This window comes from Coffea arabica, chromosome 4e, assembly GCF_036785885.1.
Source record: "Coffea arabica cultivar ET-39 chromosome 4e, Coffea Arabica ET-39 HiFi, whole genome shotgun sequence".
Lineage (NCBI taxonomy): Eukaryota > Viridiplantae > Streptophyta > Magnoliopsida > Gentianales > Rubiaceae > Coffea > Coffea arabica.
The window spans coordinates 38,534,120-38,554,322 of NC_092317.1; the positions used below are offsets into that span (position 1 = coordinate 38,534,120).

The 20,203-nt window shown below is 37.1% G+C and overlaps 1 protein-coding gene across 1 annotated transcript; it reads right to left on the bottom strand.

The window, feature by feature from the left end:
• Window positions 1-17,400: 17,400 nt before the first annotated feature.
• Window positions 17,401-18,093, bottom strand: LOC140005608 (secreted RxLR effector protein 161-like). Its single transcript, XM_072046618.1, has one exon. It carries the CDS (start codon window positions 18,091-18,093, stop codon window positions 17,401-17,403), a length of 693 nt encoding a protein of 230 aa, XP_071902719.1.
• Window positions 18,094-20,203: the final 2,110 nt, after the last annotated feature.

The following is a 20,203-nucleotide window of genomic DNA, read 5'->3' on the forward strand; positions in this document are numbered from 1 at the left end:
AAATAATGGTCTAAAGTCCCTCAATTAATCGCGCGTGTGAAAACGCGTATTTCCAATTTAGGCGCGATAGAGTGAAACCTTCGAGAAATGCTTATAACGATCGTACCACTAACTATCACATGAGTACTTAAACCTAAAATTACCTATTTTAGGACCATTGTACATGTCTCCAATTTTCCGAGCGTATTATACTCCCAATTGGCTAAAATTTCAAACACGTTTTCACTATTTCACTAAACAAGCTTCTAAGAAAAATAATTTTTGAAACGAGACACTTTAAAAATATATCGAAGCTATAATACCATGTACTTAGGTCTAATAAGGCTAGAAAATATTATTCGTGGCAAAAATCCAAATAAATAATTGATTTAGCCAAAAATAGGGATTTAAAAATAATAGTTTTTCGAGTCCTCACATCCTCTCCCCCTTAAGAGAATTTCGTCCTCGAAATTTTACCTTGATTGGCAAACAAGTCTGGATACTTCTCTCTGATCGTTTCTTCAACTTCCCATGTTGCTTCCTCAAATCCGTGGTTCCTCCATAGAACTTTTACTAGCGGTATCTGTTTGTTCCTCAATTCCTTCACCTTTCGATCCAGAAGTTTCACCGGTTTCTCCTCATAGGTCAAAGTCTCATCAATCTCAACATTTTCCGGTCGTACGACGTGAGAAGCGTCCGGATGGTACTTCTTAAGCATAGATACATGAAACACATTATGGATTCGAGATAAACTCGGCGGTAATTCCAACTTATAGGCTACACTCCCCACACGTTGGATAATCTTGTAAGGCCCTACAAATCTCAGTTGTAACTTCTTTCCTTTTCCAGACATCAAGCTTGCTTTCTAAGATGTAATCTTGAGAAATACCAAATCTCCAACAGTAAACTCCAAATCCTTTCTTCGATTATCGGCATAACTCTTTTGGCGGCTCTGGGCGGTCTGAAATCTTTGGCGTACCAACCTTACTTTCTCATTAGCTTCTTCAATCCAAGATACTGTGGTCGGGTCTAAGATTTTCCGTTCACCTATTTCGTCCCAACAAATTGGAGACCTACATTTTCAACCATAAAGTGCCTCATACGGAGCCATCTGAATAGAAGAGTGGAAACTATTGTTGGAGGCAAATTCCACTAAAGTCAAAAACTTACTCCAATTCTCTCCAAAATCCAGAACACAAGTCCTTAACATGTCCTCAAGAGTTTGATTTGTCCTCTTAGACTGTCCATCAGTCTGGGGATGATAAGTGGTACTAAAGTTCAATTTAGTTGATAAGTGACTAATTTACGTAATAATTGTATGACATTTTATATTATTTTTAGTCACTTTGGTTATATTATTGGAAGAATATGAATAATTTTGGCTATAATTGGTGAAAAATGCTTTTAAGTGATTAAATGAGGTTTTTATCACTTTTTACTTGGATTTTGTGTATTTTGACAGTTTTGACACATTTTCGTATTTCGGCTATAACTTGAGCTACAATGATCAGATTAAGATGATTCTTGAACCAATTTGAAGATAAGATATATATCTACAACTTTGGTGAAGACATCTAAATCCAGTTTGAAGGTTTTCCAGGTCAAAATGCCGAATTACAATAGCAAATTTCTACTGGTCGAAGCTGGAACAGGGCAATGAGCAGGCAAGGGTATTTCAGTCATATCTCAGCCTACACAGATCCAAATGAGGTGATTCTTGATGCATTAGAAAGATAACTCAAAAGGCTACAAATTTCGTGTTTTAGACATGAGCTGGTTCAGCCTCTAACATCAAGAAAAGATTGGTTGAAGTTGGGCCAAAAACAGAGCAAGTGATCCACACTCGGATCCACTATTCATCCGAACCCTTGGTTGTTTCTGGGTTAGTGGATCCGAGCACGGATCCATACGGATCCGAGGTACTGTAGCAGCTCGGATCACAGGTCAGAAAAGGCTGCTCTGTATGCGTAAAACTCAATTTCACCTCCACCAACTCACATTGGATGCTATACATGTGAGAAACATTCCCAGCTGTAAAAGGGAGATGTAATCCTCATTTCTTGACCACCTTTTCATCATAAAAGAGCCAAATTCATTGCAAAAAAAATGGGGAGTTCATAGCAAGAAAAATAGAGTGAGCTACGGGAGAAAGCTTGAAGCTGCAGAAATGTAGCTCTTTCATCTCCCTAGTGTTAGTTTAGCTTAGTATAGAGTAGTGTAGCTTTTCCATTCTTGTTTATTATCTAGATTAGGATGAAGATGGAGGATGAAGAAGGCAAGGAAGAAAGCTCATGTGACAAGGGTTGTATTCCTTCCAAACTCTTTATCTTTTGTATTTGATTCCAAGTTTAGTTAATATACAAGTTCTGGATTTTGTGTTCAATATGTGTTTCTAAAGTTTATACCTTGGGTTTCGTTGAACTTTCTATAATTGTTAGTGTTTATTATTTGGTTATTTGACTGCTATGATTTGAGCAAGTTATTTAGCACTTTAGCTCTTGAAATCATGATTAATCTGGTACCATTAATTGTGATTATCTAAGGTGTTGTTTCTGCAATGAAAATTGAGATTTAACACTAGTTCAAGAAGTGCTAAACATAGGGAGTACACTCACGAAAGTAGAGGTGCACTTATGTGGTTTTTAGTGATTCATTTCATGTAATTTCATTGAAGAAATGAACTTGTAGCTAATTTCATAACCATGAAAATAGGTATGGATTAGTTATGAGTATAGTTGATTCACTACGAAAGTAGGATTCAAATGCATAAGGAAATTACACCATAGTTAGCTTAAATGTAGTAATTAATGATCCAAATATAGCACTTGCATGAGTAGTTAGGGATACCATAACCTGAGGAGCTTTCATTTGTTATTTTGTATAATTTCAGTAGGTTAAATTTCTTATAATTCATTGATAGTCTAAATAATAGAGAAGCTTTAGTAATACCGGTAATTGTTCACTCTTCCCTGTGGGATCGACCCTTAATACCCTATACTCGCTCACGATTCGTATACTTGCGATAAATCGCGTGTGGGGTATTTAGGAGTTTATAAATGTAAAACTTGATTAGGATGAGCTTAATTGTATATGTATACTCCGCGCACGTCATTAGTCCCCAATACCTCTTGCATCTTTTGCCAGAATCTCGAAACAAATCTCGGATCTCTGTTGGACACGATACTTACAGGTATTCCATGCAACCTAATGATCTCATCCAAGTACAACTTGGCCAGCTTCTCTAACGGGTATTTCATACTAATCGGTAGAAAATGGGCCGATTTGGTTAATCTATCCACTATCACCCAAATAGCATCATGGCTTCTTTGTGTCCTTGAAAATCCCGATACAAAATCCATGGTAATGTTTACCCATTTCCACTCAGGTATCTCCAAGGGTTGCAAAAGTTCCGACGGTTTTTGATGTTCGGCCTTAACCTGTTGGCAAACTAAGCATGTTTGGACAAATTGGGCAATCTCCTTTTTCATATTCTCCCACCAGTAAAGACTCTTCAAGTTCTGGTACATTTTATTCCCTCCAGGATGTACCGTAAACTTCGATCGGTGTGCCTCTTCTAAGATTTCCTTCTTAAGTCCTTTATCTTTTGGCACTACTATCCGATTCCGAAATCTCAATATTCCATTTGACCCCAAATTAAAATCCGTCTTGTCTCCCATTTTAACCTTTTCCACCCACTTTTACACTTCAGTGTCCTTTTTTTGAGATTTCTTAATGCGTTCCAACAAAGTGGAATTCACTACGATATTCTCCAAAATGACCTTTCTCGGTTCCAGTCGAGAATTCCAATAATTAACTTCTTCCAACAATTGAAATTCCTTAACCATCAATCCAACTACTTGCACTTGACGGCTCAAAGCATCGGTCACTGCATTGGCTTTCCCGGGATGATATTTAATCGTACAATCATAGTCCTCCAGAAATTTCATCCATCTACGTTGCCTCAAATTCAGCTCCTTTTGAGAAAATAAGTACTTAAGGCTTTTGTGGTCTATAAAAATCTCAAATGTCACTCCGTACAGATAATGCCTCCATTTCTTCAAAACAAAGACCACAGCTGCTAACTCCAAATCATGAGTCGGGTAATTCCCTTCATGCGGTTTCAATTTCCTAGAGGCATATGCTATCACTCTGTCATTTTGCATTAGAACACACCCCAATCCTTCCTTAAAAGCATCCGTGTAAATCACAAAACTTTCCTGTCCACTTGGTAGAGCTAACACAGGTGCTCTTGTCAACCGTTTTTTCAACTCCTGAAAACTTTCTTCACACTTAGGACTCCATAGAAACTTCCTATTTTTCTTGGTCAATTCAGTCATGGGTCCAGCAATTTTCGAAAAATCGTGGATGAATCTCCTGTAATACCCTGCCAATCCTATAAAACTTCGAACTTCCGTTGGATTTTCTGGTCTTTCCACTTTGAAACAGCTTCAACCTTAGCTGGATCCACTTTAATCCCATCCTTAGAGATTATATGCCCTAAGAAAGTCACTTCTTTTAACCAGAATTCACACTTGCTAAACTTAGCATATAATTGGTGTTCCCTCAAAGTTTGTAAAACAATCCTCAGGTGTTTTTCATGCTCTTTCACATTCTTATAATACACCAAAATATCATCAATGAACACTACCACAAATTGATCCAAATAAGGCGTAAAAACCCTATGCATTAAATCCATGAAAGCGGCAGGTGCATTTGTTAACCCAAATGGTATCACGACAAACTCAAAATGTCCATACCTCGAGTTAAAAGCAGTCTTGGGTATATCCTTCTCCAAAATCCTCAATTGATAGTAGCCCTGTCTCAAATCCAATTTCGAGAATACCACCGTCCCTTGCAATTGATCAAATAACTCATCAATATGGGACAACGGGTATTTATTCTTAATTGTAACATCATTCAAGCCTCGGTAGTCTATACACAGTTTCAAACTCTCGTCCTTCTTCTTAACAAACAAAATTGGGGCTCCCCACGGCGAATCACTTTCCCGTATAAAGCCCCGTTCTAACAAGTCTTGTAGTTGCAATTTCAACTCCTTCAATTCGGCTGGGGCCATTTGATATGGCGTCTTAGAAATAGGGGCTACTCCTGGAGTTACATCAATCTTAAAGGCTATTTCCCGTTCCGGGGGTAGGGACTCCAATTCTTCAGGAAAAACATCGAAAAATTCTTTCACTACAGGCATGTCTTCCAAATGCACCTTATCACTAGGGGTGTTGATAAGGAAAGCCACATATCCTTGAGCTCCTTTACTTAACAACTTTCAAGCCCGGATCCCTGAGATAAGTGCAGACGAAGCTAATTTACCCCTTACATCCAGTTTCAGGGTTGCTTCTCCTGGAATACGCAACTCTACAATGTTCGTCCTACAGTTTAACTGAACATTATAACGGGCTAACCAATCCATCCCCAAGATTACATCATATCCCTTAATCGTCAAACCTATCAAATTAGCCAATAATTTTCGTTCCCCAATCCAGACTTCACAATCTCTATACACCAAATTAGCAATTAGACTTTGATCCCCAATAGGCGTTTTAACCTCTAGATCATATGGTAACTTAAATGGCTTCAAGTCTATCCCACTCATGAAATTAGGGTTTACAAAAGAATGTGTAGCACCTGGATCAATTAAAACCCTAGCTAAACGGTGAAAGATTGCGATTGTACCTTCTACCACCTCAGTCGCCTCAGGAACTTGTTGATAATCCAGTGCATAAACCCTAGCCGGTACTTTCGGTCGGATTCCTCCGGCACTGGTTTGCTTAGAGGCTGACTTTTCCGGTCTCTGGGTATCATCTCCCGTCTTCATTTTGTTTGGACAGTTCGCAAGCTGGTGCTCGGTACTACCGCAGGCCAAGCACTTCCCAGACTTCCTCCAACAGTCATTTTCAGAATGATTGGGTTTTCCGTAGTACCCACACGTAACTTGAGGGGTCACCGTTGAACCACTAGAAGGCGCTCTCCTTGCCTGTGTCAGTCCACTACAACCTCCTCTAGATAAAGCTCCTCTCGAAACTCCGACAGTCCTCGGTCCTCCCGCTCCTCTTCCCATTTTGAAAGGCTGTGCACTTTTACTAGCTTGTCCGGAGGTATGGCTAGAAAAGTTTCTTTTTCTATTGTGGAAGTTCCTCACTTGCATCCTTGCATTTTCTACCCTTTGAGCTTTCTCTAATGCCTCAGTGAACGTAAAGATTTAGGCTGCAGCCAAGCCCTCTTGTATCTCCACATTAAGTCCCTGAACAAACCGTCTAATCCTTTTTCGCTCATTGGTCACCAATTCGGGAGCGTACTTTGAAAGCTTAGTAAATTTTCCTTCATACTCAGCTACACTAAGAGTTCCCTGTTTCAGCTTGATAAATTCATCCTCCCTCTTCTCTTGGATTAAGGGCGGAAGAAACTTTTCATTAAATTCCCTTGTGAAATTCTCCCAAGTCCAAGGGGTTTGAGTTCTCTCCCATTTTTCTTTTATCAGATCCCACCAAGCACGGGCTACTCCCTCAAATTGGAAACCAGCGAAGTTCACTTGCCTATCCTCAGTGTAATCCAGAGCGGCGAATATGTTGGTCATCCTCTCTAACCAATTCTCCGCTACTTCAGGGTCGGGTTCACCAATAAACTTATGCGGGTTGAACTTTAGGAACCTTTCCAAGGATCTATCCTCTCCTCTTTCCTGACCCCTAGGTTGGTTGAACGGTCCAGGGCCTTGTCTATCAGCTAAGCGCTATAGGATATCAGTCATCCTATTAATGGCAGTAGCCACTTGATTACCCTCAATATTTTTCTGACCTTGGGTCGGTCCAGTTGCCGATCCCTGGTCATCCCTTTGAGGTTGGGCCTATCTAGTCCCTCGCCCACGACCTTGACCACGGTCTCGACCACCTCTTAGTCCTTCCATAACCTAGGCGTGCCTAGTGCAAGAAATAAATAAATTATGTGATATAAAGTAGAAAGCAAGAACCAATCAAGGAAACATTGAAAATAACAATAATTTACATTCATTAGCATATCAAGTTCATACAATTAGCAAGTCATGGGATAGTCACAAAAATATAGCACACAGGTGCCACAAGAGTACTTTTAGTCACAGAAGATTAAAGTAAAAGCAAGTGCTTCAAAAGTAAGCCACACAGTCACGCAAAATACAATGACCTCAGCACTTAGCATCACCCGTGCTAATTCTAGCTGTACTAGTCAAAAGAGTCAAAAGAAAGGTCAATCAATCTAGACCTAGTCCGCAGTAGGACTATCAGGACGAACCTCCTCCTCAGGATCCTCCTCCTCCTCAGAGCTCTGAGCTACACCCATTGCCTCATCCACTAGCCTAGTGGCATCAGCTAGGATCCCGGAAGCCCTATCACGAATCTCATCCCTCAACCTAGTAAGCTGAGTCCTAGTATTCCAGAGCTCCCCATTAACAACAGCAGATGTAGGTACCTCGCCCTCTATCACCTCCTCGAGCTCGGCGATCCTCTCGCCCTGAGCGCTAACCATCTGTCTAAGCTCGTCCACCTCAGCCTGTAAATCTCGATTAAGATCCACTAACTGACGACGCTCGTCGTCCAAAGCAAGTACGAGGTGGTTCGGGTAGGCAAAGGTCACCCTACACGAACATCGGAGATATCTGTCAGATGGGGAATAGCGTACTCGATCTCCTCCAGCTAGAGCTCGGTAGAAGATAGGCCTAGGAGGCACTATATGACCATTCGCATGGCCATTCCCGTCAGCTGCTGGAACTCCATTTCCATTTTCCATCCCTACAAAATAATAACACTTTTCGGGTTAGAAATTTAATCACTACTTAGTTCGGATGTCGTTTATGCATGCCTAACCCAATCACTAGTATGCCCCAAATACCCCTTAAGGTATAACTTAACTATCCGGTCTCGGGTCTTAAGAGTAGAGTATCTAATATGTCTCCCATATAGATCTCTAACCTAGCGCTCTGATACCAACTGTGACGCCCCCACTTCTCCCTAAGGCGAACCAAAGGGTATCCGCGGGACGCCTGCCCAACTCTCACCAGGACTCAAGCAATTCCATTCAAGCTTATAACTAGTCTACGCAACACAAGTAAATAACTTAAATATAGTAAATGCGGAAGCGTTCAAGCTTAACAATAGTCATCCATTATCCAACCCGCACTTCGAGTGTTCAAAGTACATCTTAAATCCCAAATATACATCACGACCCGAAAGTTACATTTCAATTCCAAAAGTACAACCCAAAACCAAGGGTATAGCCAAAATATAATAGAAACCCTAAACAAAAGTACATCAGGAGGGTTTCTCCAATACATCTCCGAGTTCAATCCTGTTAAGGAAAACAAATCTACAGGGTGAGCAAAACGCTCGTGAGGCCAAGAACACACATGCAAGCACGTAGTCCAGATAACAGTCCCAAATAACAGTTCAAGAGAAAATTATAAGTAATTAATAAAGCCAGTGAAAGTAAACAGAAACAATTCAAGGATATAGTAGCTCTCAGGAGCTAAGTTCCAATTGCTGTGTCGATGACATTCGTATACCTTCTCGCGATGACACTCCGTCAACCGGATCGGTATTTCCAATCCGTAGAACTCCACTAACTTCCCATCTGTCCACCGTACACCGCTCCGGGCCCGCACGACATTTATAAGGCGATACTCCATGAGTATGCCAAGCAAGATCTCTCAATAGATCAAGCTTATCATGTGAATCTCATGGCTCACCGAGGTTCCCGACCAAGCCCATGCCGGCTCGAGTTCCAAGGTCGGCCTATGAGTTTGGACGTCCCCCATGTACATGTAAATGTCAAGAAGATTCACTCCAACGACGTATGCACTCATAGCATACCAAGTCATGTATACAAGTATTTCACAGGTCCAAGCATGTAATTCAGGATATGTAAGTCTAGCAAGCCAGGCCAAGCATGAATCAATTATTTCAAATGAGTACGAGTGTGATAAAGTACACACTCGACTCCATTTTATCAAAACCAGGTAGATTAAGCAAGACAAGCATGTATCAAGTTCACAGGAGTTCAAGTAAACATGCACTTTACACTCACCAAGTAGTAAGTAGTCTCAACCGAAATTTAAGCGTTCACCGTGGGATCCTCTTGAGGGTCCTCGTGTGCGCCTGAGCAAATAATAGTGAAGTATCACTCATATATCCCAATTATGAAGGAAGATTGCGCACTAGTGCAATCCAGAAAAATTTCATGAAAATGAACCTCAATTATCTGTAAATCGAGGTTCAAGTGGAGTTTCATAAAGTATAAGAGCAATCGAGTTTGTATCTTGGAAATCAAGGGTAAAACGTTTGAATAATATCGAATAAATAATGAGTATTTGAAAAACTCCATTTTCTTAGAATTCGGAAATTTTCGTTTTGATACGAGTCTTTGAAAAATCGTATCTCATTCTACACAAGTCCAAAATTGGAAAACTTGATACCGTTGGAAACCTCTTGGAAAGTACTAAAAGCTCTTAGAAGACACTTTTCCATGAATCTAAGTGGAAGGTATTAAAAAATGAGCTTAAAGTTGCTGTTCCAGAACACTCAGAATTGAGCCGGGGTTGGTTTTTCGCTAACTTTGGAAATTTGGCAAAATTCATACGTTGCAAACCAGCCCGTGAAATTTATAACTCATTTAAATTTGTAAGTAAGGTTTAGCACAGAACAAGCGGATCGAGAATCGGAGTTTTGAGCACCGAGATACGGCAGCTCAAATTTGGAGAAAAAAAACGAAACTGTTATGCTATTTTTCCAGATTTGAGTTCCACAATTTGGGACTTTAGTTTAGTAACGGAATGGACTCGGAACGGCACCAAGTTTGGTATGAAAATACTACCATATAAGGGCCATTCCCAAGTCAAATTCTATGGAAAAATACCTTCAGGAGGGTATTCAACCAGACAACTAAAGTTTCAAAAATCCTAAGGCAAAACTGCCTTGGGCTCTTTTGTTTTCCATTTCCAAACATTTGTCCAAGGAAAAACCTCCAAACATGGTTCATTAGTGTAGGCAAAGCGTAAGGAACATTCATGGTACATTTGGTAGGTGTTTAACACCAAAAAATTCAATTAGCAAGTCTACACCAAGCCTTGCATCAAATCTGTCCAAAAGTTAGGGTTTTCAAGAGCAGGGCAGGTTCCGTATTTTGATCACAAATCACTCAACTTAACTCGGAATTGAGCATGGTTTTTGGCGTTGGAAAATAAATTCATAGAGCAGTAATTTCACTGAAGAAATCATTTTGAAATTCAGCACACAATTAGCTCGAATTCGAGCCTCAAGTTGCAGCCTCAGCATTTCGTTCCAGGAAAACAGAGAAACAGAACAGCCGACTTTAAATGGTTGGTTCGGCTAACATACACAGAACCAGAATGTGCATTTTATACCGTTGGAAAGGTGGGAATGTCTAGTTTCAAATGCCACAGAAGGCACTCGATTTCGACGTCGGAGCACAGAGTTATGGACGAAACAAGCGAGCTGTCTGAGCATTCCGGGAACAGTTTTCCAGATTTACTAGCTTCACGAAATTAATCCATTTGACCAACCAAACCTCAATATTTTTCAATGAAATTTTATACACCATCTATAAAACATATAAACATCATATACCAGCCATTAAATCCCCAAAATTCTGCATAATTAGGTACGTTCAAAGCAGGGGCAGAATCAGAACTTTTTACCTCATGCACTCCTTGAAGTTTATACTAATAATACACCATTAATCTACCATTTTGAGCACTAAACCAACATTAAATCCATCATCAAGCATGAGATCAGCCCTCAAGACAAAGGTGGGAGTTCATAGAGCCCACCCATTTCATTTTAAACCATAAACAAGCTAACCAATGGCATACTAGAGCTTAATCATGCAATATAACTTCCATAAGATAAGATTCTATGAGTTGATCATTATGTACCTCCTTGGTGTGCAAAGACCAGAATATTCGGCCCCCCTTTTGTCCAAGAAAAACCGTGTAAGCTCCCTTCTTTTGTAGCTAGATGAACTCTCCAAGTGTTAAGCTAAGTATGGTTAAATTTTGGTGGCATTTGGTGGTGTTTTTGTTGAAGAAATGAGGATGAAAAGTGATGAACTTGGGTGTTGTTTTTGCAGCTTGATGGCTGGCTGTTCTTGTGAGGAAGAGAGAGAGAGTTGATAAAAAATGTAGCTTCCTTAGGAAGCTTCAAGGTGTGGCCCAAGTTGGTGCAAAAGTCAACTCTCCTCCGCGCGTATACGCGCGCGTTTTGGGCTCGATTTCTCTCGAGTTTATTTCACTAGTACACTAAACCTCTAATACACTTATATTCATATAAATATTATTCACTCTTAATTGTCCCAAAATAATGGTCTAAAGTCCCTCAATTAATCGCGCGCGTGAAAACGCGTATTTCCAATTTAGGCGCGATAGAGTGAAACCTTCGAGAAATTCTTATAACGATCGTACCACTAACTTTCACTTGAGTACTTAAACCTAAAATTACCTATTTTAGGACCATTGTACATGTCTCCAATTTTCCGAGCGTATTGTACTCCCAATTGGCTAAAATTTCAAACACGTTTTTACTATTTCACTAAACAAGCTTCTAAGAAAAATAATTTTTGAAACGAGACACTTTAAAAATATATCGAAGCTATAATACCATGTACTTAGGTCTAATAAGGCTAGAAAATATTATTCGTGGAAAAAATCCAAATAAATAATTGATTTAGCCAAAAATAGGGATTTAAAAATAATAGTTTTTCGAGTCCTCACAGAGTTCTACATGGTGATGATACTTGAAAGTCGACGGAGTGTCGACCACGTGAAATAAGATTAAGATTCGTGGATATTGGATCCTGAGAGCCACCCGTATCCTACCATTTGATATTGTTAATCGCTTTATTTACTTGCTTGAATTGTGAACTTGAAGTGCAATTTGAACTGTTCTATGTGACTGTATGCCTTTTTGGGAACTCGCTAGGCGTTAGGTCATTCTTTCCAATTTGTTTTCCTTAACAGGAAATGAGAACTCGAGTGAAGCCGCTATCAGTTAGGGTGTGATCCTGTTTCTTCTGTATTTTCTTTTGGATTGTTAAACTTTGAATTCGATATTTTGGAAACTTGTAAGATGAACTTTGATGGTATCTTAAGTACATTGGATCGTATTTTGTTAGTAGGGTTGTAAGTTGAACTTAGTTGTGTTATAAGCAGTGAAATTGTTATTTTAAGTACTTTGGAAGTATTTTATTCGATCGTATGAGTGAGTCCTGGCGCAAATTGGGCAGGCAGCCCGCCGAACCCTTTGGTTCGCCTTAGGGAAAGGTGGGGCTGTCACATGTTATATGTTGAGTAAATATTTAGATATGTTATATGCATAAATCCTTCTTTGAGTTTGAGAAAAAGATGATAATAGGCTTAGGAAGCATTTTTATTGACCTTGTGAGTTACTTGACTTGTGAAATTGAGTGCGGATGAGAAGTTGAGATGATGTGTTCAAATTACAGTATTTTTGGCTCTCTTTTTCTTGATATTATGAGTACTTGATCTTAAATGAATAATTGCATAATAGTTATTTACTTGGTTTTAAGGAAATGAATTTGAATTGTGTTTTGGATCATTGTTTTGGTTTATATTTCTTATTGTTTAAAGACAAACAATGATTTAATTGTGGAGAAATTTGATAAATGTTTATTTTGAATGAGTTAAGTGTGTTTTATTATTTAATTTTTGGTGTGTTTTAGATATTTTAATAACTAAATGACTAGGTTTCTAGTGAACTTGCATATTGTGGTTTAGATGAGAAATAAGTGCATTTCTATGGATTAAAGTAGTGAAATTTCATAGTTTTGTCGGATTTAATGACTCAATCATCAAATGAAGTGAATTGAGAAGATATTTGGATGATCTTGGATGATTTGAAGCTATTTAAAGTAAATATGAAATATAAAATGAGCAAAAGTGTGAAATACAATCACGTTCTAGAGTAGAAAAGTTTGACAGTTTTGACTCCTGGTATTTTGACTATAATTTGAACTACAAGCATTTGATTGATTTGATTCTTACACCATTTTGAAACTAAGATATAGATCTATAAAATGATCAAAAGCATGAAATGTAATCAAGCTCTAAAGAAGTAAAGTTTGACAGTTTTGATACCTTTTGGTATTTTGACTATAACTTAAGTTACAAGTATTGTATTGAAATGATTTTTAAACCATTTTGAAACTAAGATATATGTCTGTATTTATTATGGAGATGTGAAATTCATTTCATAAGTTTTCATAGTCAAAAAGTCAAAATACAGTCATGCATTTCCATTGCAAAAAACTGAAATAAGGGTTTGATCAGTTGAGGGTATTTTCATTATTTTTTAGTTTACAGAGTTCCAAATGAGATGATTCTTGATGAATTGAAAAGCTAATTCAAAAAGCAACAACTTTCATGTTTTGTGTAAAAACTAGTTCAGCTTTCATCATCAATAAATTTGTAATTCAATTTGATACAAAAATAGAGCAAAGTCGAAGATTGATCAAAAAGTGCAAAACCTACAAGAGAAGGGAAACAAGACTGAAATGCGAACCTACCTTGCGTTTCCACCTCATGGATCCCTGATTTTGGCTTTGCAACTTGTATTTTGTTCACACAACTTTTTTGGACCATTTTTCTAATCAAATTCGATGGGAACTGCCCAAGGAGATTATGGAGATTTCAAGAATCAACTTTCGGCTATTCCAAGAACCACTTTGCACCTATTTTAACATGATTGATTGGAGTTTTAATCTTATTTAAATAGACTCATCAAAGACACATTTTTGCATAACTTTGGAGTTTAGAGAAACTACAAAAAATGTAATTTTTCACTAAAACTTTCTAGTTCATTAGTGTAGTATAGTTTAATATAGTTAGTTTCATTCAATCCTTGTATGTAGTTAAATAAATATGAAATTGAGGATGAAGATAGAGAGTTTAGAGTTCAAGTGACATGGGTGAAATTTCTTCTATCACTTTAATTTTTATATTAATTTGCTCGTTTAGTTATAATATAAGTTTGGTTTTGTTTTCTTAACTTTTATGTTTTGGTAGTTTGTAAACCTAGGGAGTGGATGAACTTCTATGATTGTTAAGTAAAGTTTTCTTGGTTATTTGAGATTATTTCTTGAACAAGTTATTTAGCACTTTTGCTACTACAATCATGATTAATTGACTATTAGTTGTGATTATTTAAAGGTATTGCTTCATCAATAATCATTGTGATTCAATACTAGTTCATGAAAGTGTTAAACCTAGAGAATTAACTCACTAATGTAGGGTGGTTATATCTTTGCATCTTCGATGGCTTACTTCATGTAATTTCATAGAATTTAATAAATTTATAACTGGTTTCGTATCACATTTGTAGGTGTGGGATAGTTATGGGTATTTTTGATATATCGATGAAAATGTGTATCATGTATATTTAGAAATTGCGCCATAACTAGTTAAGGTAATGGACTCATTTAACCGGTTATTTCGTTTGTATGAATAGATGGAAATTCCATAACTATAGGCACATTTTTTTGTCAAGTTTACTACTTTTGTTTCATGTTAATAGTATGGATTTATTTTTTTTCACTTGTGTCAGTATAAATAATAAAAGAGTTTGATTCACAATGGTAATTGACAATCATCTTTGTGGGATCGATCCTAATTATCACTATACTCGTTGACCCATATACTTGCAGTAAAATTGAGGTAATTGGGCCTATTTAGTCTAATAATTAGGAAATTTCAACTTTTTTTTCACTAACCCCATTCACGGGGGAGGGTGCCACTCCTTCATATTACTGAATAAAAAATAAAATTACAAAGAGTTTAAGGGGGCCAAACCTGACTTCAATAACATGAAATAAAAACCAACAAAACCTAAGACTTCTTGATAACACAGTGCCTGACAAAAGGTATTGATAGCCTATCTAATTGCATTGCCAATCTAACCTTTAGTGGAAGAGACTCTACTAAAGTAAAGATGTTATCCAATCCCAATCTTATAGAAGCCAATGCATCAGACACAGAATTTGCTTCTTTGAAGATATGGGTCATCGAAATTCCCAAGCCATACAGCAGAAACCTTATATTCTACAACACATTACACAAGCTATTTTCCTGCCACCCTGGATCTAACTAACTGTATCAGAACCTGCGAATCAACCTCGAATTTGAAATCTTTAACACCCCTCTCCTGAAAAAGTTGTAATCCCCATAATAACGACAAAGTCTCAACCGTCAACACATTCGCCTCCCCAAATTCCTTATAAAATGTAAAGACTAATTTACCTTCATAAGTTTGTAAAAGACCTCCCCCAAATGTCTGTGTAGAAAACACACAAGCATTAGTGTTGAGTTTAAAAGAGTTATGCGATGGTTTAGTCCACACCACAACATCCAGCCGGATCTCCTTATTAGTGTGAAAAGCCAAATGACTCCAAGAATGATCAAGATCACCTTTAAAATCTATCAATCGAAAATATTTATCCACTCCATCTACGTACTAAAACGATCCATCTGAAAAATAACATGAGAGGCAGAAAAGATTCCTCCTGAAAGTGCGCCTGGCTACAATCCTTCCATATGAACCACAAAGTAAGCAAAGAAGTCACTATCCGAATATGATTCACTGATATAGAGTTGTGCGAGACAAACCATGCAAACAATATAGATGAAATTCCTCTAGTTCTCAACTCCAACATACCAAATTGATGTATAAAAAACTGCCATACTTCCGAAAATAGAGGACCAATCATAAACAAGTGTTCAATTGTCTCAGATTGCACATTGCAACAGCAGCACCTCGATGCTAAAACTACTCCTTTACTATTTAGTAAATCATCAATAGGAACCCAATGATGCATCAATCGCCAAACAAAGAAAAAAACCTTTAAGCGAATAAGTGAATATCACACGAGCATATCAACCAAAGAAACATTGTGTTTTTAGCGAACTAGCTCCCAAGCTGACACTTCAGAGAACTCACCTATAGAAGAAGGAGACCAAATCATTTGATCTCACTCATCAGAAAAAAAAAGGAATCTTCTATATACAAACTGTAGTATAAATGGCCAGAACAATGCTAACACTTGAACACTTGAGTCGTGCTTGAAAGCACTGTCCTAAGAAACTATTTCAGGGTATTGAAACGTTTCCCCAGGATTAAACAAGTCTTCCTCTATTATGTAAGAGGGATGTAGAACCAACAAATTTTGTTTCAAAACCAGCAGGAATATAAGAATATTAAGAAGAGCAAATAGAAAAGAGGGAGGAGAGAGTTTTCAAAGTGTAGTGTTCGTTCAATCTGGATGAAAAAGAGTCTGACAAAAGGCTCTATTTATAGGCTTCATGAGATTGTGCTTTGAAGAGTGAAATCTGATTTCCGATAGAAGATTTGCATGCTTCCCGGATTGTTTGCAACATGATAAGATCTTATTATCTACTTATCCTCTGTTGTGAAAACCGAATATTTGAGATAGTCAAAGCACGTGAACAATTCCTTTGGCTGGAACACATCAACTAGCCTTCTGAACTTGCTTTTTAGGCCTTATCAAAATCTTATCTTTGAAGATTTCTCCCTAAAAATAGGAACAAACATTTGGAAAACTTTATCAGATAAACTCTTATCATAACAAACATAATAAAATCTTTTGAAATATCTATCATTCACAACAATCTCCCACCCATTTCAAAAGATTTTGGACAAAAGAGTATAAACATCTGCTGGATTTGTCTGAGCTCAATGTAATCAGTTTGGTGTCTTTTGGACTATGAACCAAACTTAAATTGATAAAATATGTCTTACAGAATTATTGGTGAAAAATATCTTTCTATAAACCAAAAATTCTTGTTGTATGACAGAGATCTTATCAATCACATTATAACCCATAATTTTGTTGTTCATTGCAGTTTTGCGCATTTAGGTCGTGCGCCTGCCTGGTTGTTCATGAGAGCTCTAAAGATTCGGCCAAAAAAAATCTTATAGGAGCGGCCCCACTCCACTCACATATAGGTGAATTTATCAAGTGTATACTGCCTTAAATACACCTCCCTAAAGGGATATAAATTCATTAAGAGTATTTAAACTCAACCTCACAATTACTAGAAGTCAAAGCACTTATTTTTAAAAGGGACTTAAATTTAAAGTGCTTTATAGTCAATATCGACTTGTTATTACCCATATGAACCTATTTCATGGGATCACCAATCATATAGGTTGGGTTACCATCTCTATTGACAACCGTTGGCCCAAGTCCCATCTCCCTTGTAGTTTGAAGAATTAATTTTCTTCCTACAGGTTTAGTCAAAGGATCGGCCAAATTCAACTCTGACTTCACAAAATCAATGGAAATAATTCCATCCCTAAGCAGCTGCTTTACGACATCATGTCTCAATATCGTGTGTCAATTTTTACAATTATAAGATTTATTTTTTGCAATAGCAATAGCCGCTTGACAGTCACAGTGTATAGACACAGGAGGCAACAGATCTTTAATAGGAGGAATATTGGCTAAGAAATTTCTTAACCAATCTGCCTCAGAACCAGTCAACTCCAGAGCTATGAACTCCGATTCCACAGTTGACCAAGCAATGATTGTCTGTCTGGCTGACTTCCATGCTACTGCACCACCACCAAGGGTGAACACATAAACACTAGTTGATTTTGTATCATTTGAATCAGAGATCCAATTAGCATCACTGTAACCCTCTAATACAGTGGGAAATCCACTATACAGAATACCAAAATTCATGGTACCTCTCAAATATTTCATTAGTCTGACTAATGCAAACCAATGCTCACGGTTGGGATTATGAGTATATCTACTCAGTCTACATACAACATAAGCTATCTCAAGTCTAGTGAAGTTCATCAGATGCATCAGACTCCCAATAATCTGAGCATATTTAGACTGAGCAATTGGGTCACTATTGTTTTTCTTTAATTGAGTGTTAGCGTCATAAGGAGTACTCACAGGTGTCACATCATAATTTTTAAACTTCCTAAGAAGTCTCTCTGTATAATGTTCTTGTGACAACACTATACCATTACCCCTTCTTATGATTTTAACACCCAATATCATTTTGGCTTCATCCATATCTTTCATATCAAAATTAGAAGACAAAAAATATTTAGTACTAGTTACAATATCTAGAGTAGTACCAAATATAAGCATGTCATCCACATATAAACTGATTATCACATATTGATCATTTATAATTTTGACATATACACATTTATCCACTTCTACAGACGAGAATCCATCTTTTATCAATACTTGATCAAATTTCTCATGCCACTGTTTAGGAGCTTGTTTTAGACCATAAAGAGATTTAATTAGTTTACAAACCTTATTTTCTTGTCCAGATACAATACATGCCTCAGGTTGAAACATATAAATTTCTTCTTCTAACTCACCATTTAAAAAGGCTGTTTTGACATCCATTTGATGAATAACAAGTTTATGGATAGAAACTAAAGCAAATAAAACTCGAATAGACGCAATTCTAGTTACTGGTGCAAATGTATCAAAATAGTCAATATTTTGTTTTTGAGCAAATCCTTTTGCTACTAAACGAGCTTTGTACTTTTCTATAGAGCCATCAGAGTTATATTTTCTTTTAAAAATTCATTTGCAGCCAATAGGTTTTGCACCAGGAGGTAAGTCTACCAAAATCCAAGTTTTATTTGTCAAGATAGAATCAATTTCAGATTTAATTGCTTCTTTCCAAAATTTACAACCAGGAGAAGAAATAGCATCGGAGTATGTTAAAGGATCATTATCAATAAGAAAAGTTTGGAAATCATTTCCATATGAAAATTCTTTTCTTGGCCTTTTACTCCTTCTTAATTCCTCAATTGGAATAATTTCCTTATTTATTTCAACAGGTGCATGAGAAATTTAACTAGACAGTGGAAAAATATGTTCAAAAAATTCAGCATTCTTTGTCTCAATAATTGTATTACAATAAAAAACATCACTTCTTAAAACAAGGAATCTATATGCAGCACTATGTTCAGCATATCCAATAAACATACAATCAGAAGTTTTAGAACCTAATTTTCTTTTCTTAGGTTCAGGCAACAATACTTTAGCAAGACACCCCCATACTTCCAAATATTTCAAATTAGGTTTATAATTTTTTCATAACTCATAAGGGGTTTTGCCAGTTTTCTTATGAGGTATCCTATTTTGTAAGTGACATGCAGATAAGATAGTTTCTCCCCATAAATTATCAGGAGTATGAGAACTAACTAACATAGAATTCATCATTTCTTTTAGTGTTCTATTTTTTCTTTCAGCTACTCCATTAGATTCGGGTGAATAAGGAGGTGTTATTTCATGTATTATGCCTTCATGTTCACAAAATTTATTTAAGGCTAAATATTCGCCTCCTCTATCAGACCTAATTCTTTTTATCTTCTTATTAAGTTGTTTTTCTACCTCAGACTTATAAGATAAAAAGGCATTATGAGTATCATCTTTATTTCTAAGTAAATAAAGTTTAGTATATCTAGAGTAGTCATCTATAAAAGTAACATAATATCTTTTTCCTCCTCTAGTCATAATTTGTTTTAAATCACCTAAATCTGTGTGGATTAAATGTAATAGTTCAGTTTCTCTTTGAACAGTTATACAAGTCTTCTTTGTCATTTTAGTTTCTGCACATATCTCACATTTGTCCATTTTTTCATTAATACCAGAAATTAGACCACAAGATTGCATTTGTTTTAAATAACTGATATTAACATGTCCTAATCTTGCATGCCATAAAGAAATTGAATCAACAATATAAGCAGAAGAAGAAGCATTCTCATTGATCACATTGGAAATGTTAAGTACAAAAAGTCCCTGGTTACAATAGCCTTTCCTTGCAAACACATTATTTCTTGTCATTACAATCTTATCAGATTCGAATGACACTTTCACCCCAACTTTTCCAAGCAAAGCCACAGAAACAAGATTTGCCCGAATATTTGGAACATGCAGCACATCATTAAGGGCCAAAGTTTTTCCTAAAGTGAGTTTCAAGAACACTTTGCCATTACCAAGAACTTTAGCAGTTCGTGAGTCTCCAAGGTAGACTACCTCTCCATCATACTCTATTGGAGTATAGGAGGAAAACGTTTCTCGATTTGCACATATGTGCCGAGTAGCTCCAGAGTCTACCACCCACTCTGTGAGGACTTGCAAATTCCTTATTTTT